The sequence below is a fragment of the Gymnoscopelus braueri genome (genome assembly GCF_963280865.1).
Source record: "Gymnoscopelus braueri genome assembly, chromosome: 18".
Lineage (NCBI taxonomy): Eukaryota > Metazoa > Chordata > Actinopteri > Myctophiformes > Myctophidae > Gymnoscopelus > Gymnoscopelus braueri.
Genome location: NC_137618.1, coordinates 21,930,091 through 21,941,530, shown reverse-complemented (window position 1 = coordinate 21,941,530; position 11,440 = coordinate 21,930,091). Strand labels below are relative to the sequence as shown.

The following is an 11,440-nucleotide window of genomic DNA, read 5'->3' as shown; positions in this document are numbered from 1 at the left end:
CCAGAGGATAATTCACTAAATCCTCCGGATGGAGTTATCAGACTAAAAATAAAATAAAATAAAATAAAAGCAGTAAAATGCAGTAAAATGCAGTGGCCCTCGCCACAACACAACTACAACACACACAATTGCCAATATTACATGTGTACCTTGTGTACCTTAGTAATATATCTTCACACAATTGTCAATATTACACCTTAGTAATATATTTTCACTTAGTAATATTACACCTTAGTAATATATTTTCACCATGTTTACCACGTGTGGACTAGCCCAGGGGATCTGCTAACTTATCACATCCAAACCATACACCATACACCCCTGAGAATGATATCGGGGTTATACAAGATATATAGAATAAACATAGACAAAAGGATCTGCCCTGGAGGGTCCACCACGTGTCGACATGCCCCAGAGGATAATTCACTAAATCCTCCGGATGGAGTTATCAGACTCTTGTCTTTTAACTACCGTGACTTTCTCTTCCACTCACACAAAACAAAAGCAAAGGCATAAAACAACATTAAAATAGGGAATACAGTGAGGAATTAAAAATCAACCAAAGAATCAGCTAAAAGCAAGAGTGAAGTAATAGGTCTTGAGCTGTGCTTTAAAGCTATCGACAGAGGCTGCCTGTCTTAAGTGTAGTGGGAGTTTATTCCACACTGTCGGTCCGTAAAAGCAGAATGCTGCTTCACCGTATTTTTTATATGTCATTGTAGGCACCTCGAGCAGGTCAGCACTTGAAGACCTGAGGGCCCGGTTTGGAACATATCTCTCTAGGCAGTCGGAGAGGTAGGAAGGTGCCAGACCATTTAGAGCTTTATAAACTATTAAAAGAATTTTAAAATCAATCCTAAAAACAACCGGGAGCCAGTGTAGTGAAGCTAGAACTGGAGTGATATGTTCTCTCATCCTGGTTTTAGTTAAAATTCTGGCTGCCGCATTTTGAACAAGTTGTAATCTGTCAGTTGTTTTCTTTGGCAGGCCAGAGTAGAGTGCGTTGCAGTAATCAAGCCGAGAGAAAACAAAAGCGTGGATCAGCGTTTTTGCATCGTCTAACGACAGATAATCTCTAATACGTGCAATATTTCTAAGATGAAAGAAAGCAATCTTGGTGACATGATTAATGTGTGTATTGAAATTCAATTCAGAATCGATAATCACCCCCAGGTTCTTTACTGTGGTGTTACTTTCTACAGCCAGGTTACCAAGTCTACTTGTTATTGATTCTCTCTGCTCACTGGAGCCAATTATGAGAACTTCTGTTTTATCCTCATTTAGCTTAAGAAAGTTCTCACTCATCCAGCATTTTATACTGGACAGACAGGTCAACAATGGGTCTAAAGCGCAGGGGTCGTCTGGAGCTACTGAAAGATACAGCTGGGTATCATCAGCATAGAAATGGAAGTTCACTCCGTGATCGGCGATGAGTTCTCCCAGCGGTAGTATATACAGGGAAAACAATAAGGGACCCAGAATTGAGCCCTGTGGAATACCAGAACAGATGTTGTGTTTGTCTGAGTCAAAGTTAGCTAGACTGACAAAATAGCTTCTGCCTGTTAGGTAAGAGTGAAACCAAGACAGGGCTGTGCCTGACAAACCAATCCAGTACTCCAAACGTTGTAGTAGAATTGTGTGATCAATCGTATCAAAAGCAGCGGTTAAGTCAAGGAGTAGGAGAACAGATACATTTTTGTCGTCAGCGGACACCCTAAGATCATTAATTACTTTTACAAGTGCTGTTTCTGTACTATGACCTTTCCTGAAGCCAGATTGGAATTTGTTATGAACCTTATTGTTCTGTAGGAACACATCCAGTTGATGAAAGACACGCCCAGACACGCCAGACACGCCCAGACACGCCCCCTTCCTATACAAACCCATTATAACTTCAAACTCCATTTTTAACATGTTAGATATATCAAAAAACACCCATCCTTGCTTCTGGTGACTCACCCTGGCCTCCTAATACGCGAGGGGGCCGTGTTATTTCGATTACTTTTTTCATTTATTTCGATAACTTTTTTCATTTATTTTATTTAATTTTTTCATTGTATTGTTTTTTCATTAAAAAAAATATATATTAAAAATAAATAAAGTAATCGAAAAAACACGGCCCCCTCGCGTATTAGGAGGCCAGGGTGAGTCTCTGGGGGGTTCACAAAAGCCTGAGTAGACGATAAAATGACCCAAAGTTTTTTCCCTTTAAGGCTGTGACACACTATGCTGTCTAAGTATTTAGAGGAAAACAAGTAATTTCAATTGAATAACTAAATTATAATGGCTAATTGGGTATTCCTTTGCATATACAGTACTTCCACTCCTGCCTCTGTAGTACTGTACTATAGGTCTAAACCCATCAGGAGCAAATGGTTGCTTAATGTGTACTATTTCAATGCATTCAAAACAAACACAAACACCATTGCTGCATAATGCTTCATTTAATATCGACTTCATCTGTGGTTTAGTGCAACTGTTTAAAAGTGCAATCCATGCATTTCAACAGGCTTGTTGCATGAAATGAAATAAATGATTGAAATGCTGCCTAATACTGCCTAATTTATGCTGATAAATTTAACACTTATACAATCACCCCAGCCATGGCTCTCTAATGGTGCTGCTTTGTGTGAATAAAATGTGTCCATAAAATATTCAAGAGCAAGCAGATGAGGGATATTTAAGCCTAATTTATACTTTGTCTTACTCCCATGTTGCTCACAGAGAATATTTGATTATCCAGTGTCGCACGAGCTATGACAAAGTATAAAGACTTTATACTCAACGTGAGTATATAGGACACAATAAGTCTGAACATGTGCTCCATTGTAATATGCTTTCAGAGGAGTTGGAACTGTGAACAAGATAAGTTTCCAGTTGAAGTCAAGGGGTAAGCAATCATTTCAGAGAATACTTGACAAAAGTGCACAACTGCATTTAGCACTTGTAATCAGTGGTACAATCACTGTTGTGAGTCACTATGTGAATAGAACGACATATCCCCCATTTCTTCGACCAAAGCTTGGCAAAATATTAAAAGAATAACTGTAAGCACATTAGATACACCTCAACTTTAATTAGAGATACAGTATCTGATAAATAAAAAAGCTCTTTACAAAAACATTTTCATGCCTTCCTCTCCTCTTTTGCACATTCATGAACACCAGTCCTTAAATTCTTCGCTCTGACTATCAAATAGTCACAGAAAACTTCAAATTAGAGTGAGTGACAAATATAGAAAAATACAATTCGGAACAAAAAAGCTTCAGCATTTGGCAGATGCACAGCAATAACATGACATTACTTAAAAGCTGCTCATGTTGAATGAGGATAGACGGCATTTGTAAAAAGTTAAGTATAATTTTCTTACACCTGTAAAACCAATCATACAGTAGGCCTACTTATTATTCCAGGCTATGAGAACTACAATTACATACCATACATACTAAAAATGTATGGTTCATGCTTTTTGCAATGGCTTTTAAATGGTCTGTTTTTTTCAAGCACACATAAAAAAAAGGCATAACTTTCATGTAGGCCAATTGGTGATATCAAAACACCATTTGATGTGCAGTTTGCAAAATAATACTGTATTTCTAATACTGAAATATTACATTTGAAAAATAACCAACAAGAAAAAAACCAAATAAGGTGCACTTTAAACCCAATGTAGCCATGCTGTGCAGATAACCAAATAGATTGTCTAGTTCAGTTTTCCTTTTCCATAAATATATGCACATGGTGTAAAGCATAATTTCAGTTAATTCATTCTCCAACTTGTGTTATGGCTTAATCCACAACAAAACATTGCACCAAGTTTTCAAAAACATGAATTGCCCTTTGAAACAAGGACACCCACAGTCTGCCTTTGGCAAGAAAATAATATAAAGCTAAGTAATAAGCAACCAATGCTGCTCCTTTATTTAGTTGCAAACTTAATAACTTGTGGATGATGGTGTGGAACTGTGTCAAAGCCACCTTAGTGTACTGTATGTATCATTAATAGCACAAAAAACACAATGTTGACGTAGAATGGCAGTGGCAATAAACCAAGCACACAATGCTCATGGTATATTTTATCAGCAGCCGTTCTTATTTGTGTAATTTCACAAACCGTTCGCAGTATGATTGGGGAGTAATCATGAATGGCTGAGTTATGCTGTTGAATGCCATCATCTGGTGTGTCTTTGAGAGTACTAGATCGTAGCAGATACATTAGGCCATATTTTCCATGTACACACATTTGGAATTCAAACAGTATCTGGTTTTCTGTAAACTCGACTTCCCTGAAAAACACATTCGTTTTCTCAGGCAAGCCTCTTTTCTCTGTTAGCTCTTTTTCTTTCCAGGACAAATGTAAGACAAGAGGAGGTCTATCATGTTCTTGACAATAGTTGGTGGTGGATGGAGAGCGTGGGGGAGGTGGTGCGCTAAAGTCATCTCCCAGGCGTCCACGAGCAGGACATCCAGTCCCTTAAACATTGCCCTCAGCACCCCATCCAGCTGCAGTGAATACCAGTCACTGTTGTAGAGGCTCACCTCTGGGTCCAAGGCCTGAAGGTTGGCTGATCGGATAACCACCAGGGTCCCTGGAGCCCGGTCCAGTAACCGTACCAGTGCCTGGCGAATGTTGCGCAGCCGGCGAATGTAGACCTCCACGGGGAAAGTGCTGAAATGAGCCCATATGCTGAGGACTACTACGGTGTCGGGACCACCGGGCAGGCCATCCAGCTCGTTAGCGATGTAGCGCAACTCGCTGGAGGAGACGGTTGTGAAGCGAATCGGGGGGCCGTGGCAGCGATACTTCACAAGGATGTTGTGGGTGCTGTCCACTGCCAGGTAAGGGCCAACATTTTTAGGACTGTGCAAGTTGAACTCCTTCAAGTCTAAAGTCAGAATAAACAAATATACTGTAAGACAGGTGTACATATGTCAGAGCATTTGAGAGCAGTGCAAAACGTCACATTACTCTTTGAGGTAATGCTCACCTGGCACGAATGCGTTGAGATACTCAAACCATTGTCTGACGGTGGAGTCCCCATACATGTTGACCACCTTGCCCATCAGACACTGTGTGATGGCTGATGACTCATTGAACTGGTGCATTGTAACTCCACCCAAATGTCGCCATGAGCCCTCAAAGTAATACCCAGGAGGTATTAGCTTGATGGGCTCTGGCTTCATGCTGCTGCTCTCTGCCTCTTTTTGGTCTGACATAGGGTGCAAAAATGTCAATTAATTTACTGAATACAATATAGTAAAAAAAACAATACTGTATTGTACATCCATATGATCTCTTACCTTTCTTCTTAGGTAGTACATTGACTCTATCGGTCCCTGAGGCATGGATGCGAACTTTGATATTTACACCGCTGAGAGACAGAAGAAAAAGAAAAACTAATATTGGTACAGTGAAAAGTGAACCTGATTCGTAGCATTGCAACTAAGTTTTACTCATGCACAAAACAACTAACCTCTGGAAGAGCAGCGCTTCTTTGTTGGAGATCAGGTGTTTCTGATAGCCCCCCTTGGCATGGTTGATTCTGGTGTCACAGCTCAGCAGTTTGGGCTTGTAGCAGTACCAGGGCTCTCCTGTGTGGGGGTCTGTGAAGTTGCACAGTGGCTGCTGGTTGGGAGGCAGGCACATGTTACACACAGTGGACTCAGACAGAAAACCTGAGCGGAACAGGCTTTTGAAGAAAACACGGTCGGGTCGTTCCTCCCTCAGCCTGCGTAGCACAGTAATGGCCTCACTTGGGTGCACCAGGGTAATCTCAACCAGGGTGGAACCCTCCCAGAGAAGAGGGAAAACAGCAGAATAGAATCCATTACGGTGGTCCAGCACCTGACCCGCTACACCTGCTCCCAGGTCAGGGGAGTGAAGCCGAGCCAGCAGGAAATCCCCACCGTAGCGTTTGGGGCGGCCCTGAAAGTCATGCATTTGTATGAGAGCCTCCAGCTGGTCCCCAACATGCCACTCTCTTCCTTCTTTAGTTGGAAGGATTGCGAAGAGGCTGTGCACAGGGTCACTTGTCTGGCGTAGTGGCACTAGGGTGGAGCGGGCCGGGGGCTCCGGCCACGCTATAGAGTCTAAGAGGTAGCGTTCCTCCAGAGTGTTTTCGGGTGACGGCTTTTGGTCGAGGTGACCACAGTAGGTGTGATTGTGATATAGGACTTGGGGCCCGTCCTGGGTAAAGGCGGAGTGAATTCTGCTCTGGAACTGGTAGAGGGTTGAAACCGTGTGACATTTCAGGTTCTGTTGACAGAGAGAGAGATTGCTGACAGCAGTAATGGTGGAGTTGTAATGTGATGATACAATGACAACACTATTAGGGCAGCATTTTCTGGCAATGGGCAATGAAGGGCATAGGCAAATTGGAATCCATGATGTGTAAATTTGTGTTTAAAACTTGTCAGATTTGTCAGTTGGAGCGAAAATGTATGAAATAACATTTACTGCTGCTATCACTGTCATCTTTGCCTCCCTTTTAATCAAAAGATAGAAATGTTTTATAATATCATGTTTTGTCCACTGTAATTTAATATATTATAGGCATAAAGGTCTGTATTTATTGGTCTGTTTGGTTAACAAAAAATACTAACTTATTGTCCTGGTATTCCAACGTTTAATTCTTACAAGCCCACCAGAAAGGGTCTGCTTGCTCTGGATCTGACCAATTACCTAGGTTGATAATAAAATATCAAAAACAATAAAGTCTGCACACTGGATCATGCTCCAAAGTTCCTATCCTTTCGACCATTGGACGTGACGCTCTTCATCAGGTCTGATGAAGAGCCGGTGAGGCTCGAAACGTCAGTCCATGGCAATGGTGGAAAGGAACCAATACATTTTAAACTTTGCAGCATGATCCAGTGTGCAGACTTCGTTGTTTTGGGATTCTGACCTCTGCCCGGCACCTGGTTTTAAGTGAGTGGATGTGCATGCTTTATCGTTTGTTTCTGATAATAAAATACTACCAGCAAAGACTGCTCTCTGATCAAGACTGTATAGATATCAAACTAACTATAACAAGAGAAGAGGCAAGTATGTAAGCAAGATGAGAATTCAATATTTACTAGACTACTTCTATATTTTAGGCTATACATTTTCTCACATGACCACTGGCGCATATTAGGCCTATACTGGAGGAATGCAACAGTTAAAGAACGCACTTATATGGACAAACTTGGTACTCTCATCCATAGCAACCATTACATGAGTCTTGCAATCAAATAACTGCATATCATCCTCTGGTAGAAAAGCATCATTCTGGATAGGCTGGCAGCACATATGGCGCAGGCAGCATAGCCCAGCAAGTCCCCAGATCTCTTTTATCTAACAACACCTGTTCTTACCTCCAGAGTGTGAATGTTACGTAGTAGGAAGATGAGGCCAGAAAAGGCCACGAGGAGGAAGATGGGGGCATATTTGGACAGATTCCGCCACATACTGCCCCCCTTCTGTCTCCCATGCTCAGGTCCCATTTCACATTCCGCTGTCACCATGGTAATGATGGCATCATGTTGTTTTCAGCACCTTTCATTTTTGACACATGAATATTGCCAAATATTGTTATTGCCCTATGTTGGAGTAGAGAAAAGAAAAGAAAAAAAATGAATGATAGACCTAATGTAATTTAATAATACCACCCAATAAGATCTAGATTATTTCCAGCAGGCTGTACACTAAAAAAACATAATGCCACCCTCCACAAGCAAGGGTTTGCCATTTCTTTGTGAAAATTCATTTCAGATACAAGAATAGAATTAAGATAAAGCTGAAAGACACAGATCTGATAGCTGAACCCTGAATAATCTGCTACCTTTCATTTCTGTCTTTGTTATATGATTAGAACATAACATGTTGCATTGTTTTCCTATTTCCACACTTACATGTTTGTATTGTGAATGACTTTCAAATAACTGGCTGGACCACAATGCCCCAGTCTCAGCCTGGTTAAAACATCATCATCCCTTCTTCCCAGAGTTATCATACTTCTTACTTTTAACATGACTGCAAAGAGAAATAACTAATACCTATCCCTTCGTTCTTCTGTCCACTCAATTTGTCATTGAAGCTCTAGTTTTTCTTTGCAATTGCTAAAACACATTTTCCCAACTGAACCTTCTGATCAATCATTTCCCCCAACAGAGTGTCCGGCTTAGCCAATTTGTCAAGAGATCGCATCTCCCTCAACCTGTGTGTCAAGGTATCCACAAAAACCCACATCAGCCCATTTTCTCAATCCTAAAAAGCACACAATCTCCAGGAGCAGGTGAAACTTTAATGTCCCACCCCTCGAAGCCGCAGAATCTGAGCAGATGATGTTTTGTTTTTTCACCTTGTTTTTTTGCTGTTAGCCTATGATGCCATCTTTTGGTTTAACTGAGTTAAAGGGAACTCAACAATTACAATAACTTAAAATAATAGAAGAAAGCTAGATGGTTTTGTTTAAAGGGCGATAGATAGATTTAATTAAAAAGACATTTGACCAGGGCTGCTGTAGGTGCACTGTTGACCAGGTACAGGGACTCTGAGGGAGAATGACTCATATTAACAAACAATAAACTATGGATTTGCCTATTTGTATAATGTATCTGCAATATCCAATCCAAAAACCTAATTTCTAATATTTTATAACAACATTTTTTAATTGTGCCATAGAGACATTACTCTGTTTACCTACAGCCAAAGTATCAATACATTTATTTATTACATTATTTCCACTAATTTGTTCAAATATGCAACATATCTCTGGCTATTGAAATATGCACAATACAATCAATCAACTGAGAAAGGTTTGGTAATGACCATTGGTTTCCATATTGTCTAGACTAAGACGTCACATCAGGGTTATCTGAGGGTAGGTTTGTTTAGAGTGATGATAATAACTGTCATCAAACTACAAGATAGGCAGAGTTATGTACCAATGTATAAACTAGGCATGCAGAAAGACAAAAATCCCAAATAGTTTGGTCACCTTGGGTGCTATGGATTGGCAGCCATATCTGTAGCCTACGCTTTAACCTCGGATTCAGGGAGAAATCTTCTAGAAGAGAACAGCCTCTACAGGACACAGACTGACCCAAAATCACCGTCTTGGTGAAGACAATGCTGCTGTTCTGCTCTCCACTCCACGCAAATAATCTCGTGATGTTTTTGAATTAGCCTAGTAGCTACTGTACCCGGCTTATTGGTCGACAATCGAGATTAGTGTAAAGGTCGTAGACTATGGTCAGTAAAGCGACAACGGTACCGCATGATATAGCGTACAGACAGGAGTACCTTATGATTTATGTTCACTGATATGCTTTGGGTATGATTGATTGATTGGTCGTATTTAGACCGTGCTGAAAGGATCCACTCCAGCCACACAGTACAAAAATAGCTAGTCTTCTGTTCTGCTGCCTTGCTGACGTTATATCTGCTGCATAGCATAGGGCACTGGGTGGATGTAGAGATCTGTGGTCCAGCATTAAGCTTAAACACCCCCCCCCCCCCCCCCCCCCATAGTCCAGCATACGTGACTGTCACATGATAACATGCACGGAGCACCAGTGAAACCTCCTGCACTAACGCAATTGCAATCAATGTATGTAATGGTCAACAGAAAATAACTGATTACACCTATAAGTATTAGAAATAGACCTTTATAAATATTACATTTGTTAAGAGGTCTACTTTATTTTAGTCCTGAATTAGAATTTATATATATATACAATATAATGTTACTTACATGGGTTGACCGACACCATAATATTCGTTTTTCGGCGCGTGGATGAATCATTGTTGAGGCCCGTCAAGCGGAGTAACGCGTAGATTACAATGAACACGACTGCTTGACATCGGTAATCAGACGTAATTTGTGTTGAGGGTCCCTTACAGTGATTCATTTGGGCAACACACCAAGATCCACCATCGGGAAAGCAGCTTCTCCGCTACCCCAGAACTATGTTGTAATACCCTTTGTAATGTGCTATGTTTTGTTTCGCTGCGCCCTCTAGTGGTCTCCCTGTGGTCACCAATAATACATAATGGATCAATTATCAGCTATACACGCAGTGGTGTAAAGTAACTAAGTACATTTACTCAAGTACTGTACGTAAGTAAAATGTTAAGGCTTTTTTTTTTTTACTTTACTTGAGTATTTCCAAATTTCAATACTTTTACTTATACTCCACTACATCTCAGAGGTAAATATTGTACTTTTACTCTGATACAATTATTTGAAAACTTTGGTTACTAGTTAATTTGAAGATATTGGATATTATTATCCAATGTTATGTATTTTGTACTTTGTCTTGTCATTGTTTTGTGTGTGGCTGCAGCTGGGGTGAAAGCCCAAGCCAAATTTCCTTCGGGACAATAAAGTTTACCTTACCTTACCTTACCTTATTACAAATGCACATTAACCACTTCAACCCTATACTGTACTTTGCCTACAGGTTAAATCACTATATTCGCATATCATTGCTCTGATAGTATTCTGATAGTAATCATTGCTTAGAGTGTCTGTTCAGTAACAGGGGTCTCCTCATCTCTCTAGCTCTTTAATAAACAGGGGGGGAAATCTGGTGTGTTGCCAATTTCAGCCAATCAGGAGAGTAGCAATTTTTCAGGTTTATCTTATGTTATCCTGAAACAAATACAAAAGCAGACCAGGGAGATAAAAAGCTTGTGCAGAGAGAGGCACTGGCATTACAGTATACTTGAGACAGCATCTCGTGGTTTGAATGAAGCTTTTGAGCCAATTCGTTTTCTTTAAGTTTTAAGTTCTGTAAGTTTAAAGCATGAACTGTAATTGTGCATTTGATAATGTTGGTTGCAATAAACTATCAAGGCAATCAATTGTGGTGGTAATAAATATACCAAGTGTCTAAACGTAACTAAAATGATGAAATCGATGTCTAAACTTAACCATAACCTAATGTGTTTATGGGTGAATGTTACACACATTACAAAGCACCCTGGATAAAGGTATAAAAATGAAATGCTATGCAGGCCATTTGCCATCATTTACATGTACTGTATGTCCAACAAGTGCATTTAGCATTTCCCATTAAAAGTTAAATCAGTCTCACCCATTTTGTTGGATATTTTCAGAATCATACTAAACTAGGGGTGCAACAGATAATCAAACTAATCGATTATGAAATATATATATAATTTAATAAAATAATTGACTAATAATTGATTTATTTTTAATTACTATTTTGTACTATGTTAGGCATTATAGGCAGAAAGAAAACATTTAAAACTTAAATAGTGAAGCAGATAATGTGAGCTTCATCTGCTACTTTCACTATTTTTGCACAACATCATTGTGCGACGATGTATAAAATATAGGGCTCAAGTGGTTAATTGATTCCTTGACATATAAAATATAGAAAATACAAACATACCTCTCAATTATTTGATTAACTGAAAAATTCATCAATA

At 39.9% G+C, this 11,440-nt stretch overlaps 1 protein-coding gene across 1 annotated transcript; it reads right to left on the bottom strand.

The window, feature by feature from the left end:
- Window positions 1-2,311: 2,311 nt before the first annotated feature.
- On the bottom strand, window positions 2,312-9,997 carry LOC308106107 (NXPE family member 3-like). Its single transcript, XM_080457142.1, has 6 exons — window positions 9,738-9,997; window positions 7,357-7,581; window positions 5,475-6,256; window positions 5,302-5,372; window positions 4,989-5,210; window positions 2,312-4,886 (listed from the first exon to the last, which is right to left on the bottom strand). Exons 2-6 carry the CDS (start codon window positions 7,504-7,506, stop codon window positions 4,330-4,332), a joined length of 1,782 nt encoding a protein of 593 aa, XP_080313268.1. The 5' UTR covers window positions 7,507-7,581; window positions 9,738-9,997; the 3' UTR covers window positions 2,312-4,329.
- Between the last annotated feature and the right edge of the window lie 1,443 nt (window positions 9,998-11,440).

What these genes read in the sequence shown, in the direction of transcription:
- LOC308106107 (XM_080457142.1), bottom strand. Translation starts at nt 7,506, where the DNA reads ATGGTGACAGCGGAATGTGAAATGGGACCTGAGCATGGGAGACAGAAG. An exon ending in GTAACATTCACACTCTGGAG is followed by an intron (nt 6,257 to 7,356) that starts GTAAGAACAGGT and finishes CTCTGTCAACAG; the next exon opens with AACCTGAAATGTCACACGGT. An exon ending in TCTCAACGCATTCGTGCCAG is followed by an intron (nt 4,887 to 4,988) that starts GTGAGCATTACC and finishes TTCTGACTTTAG; the next exon opens with ACTTGAAGGAGTTCAACTTG.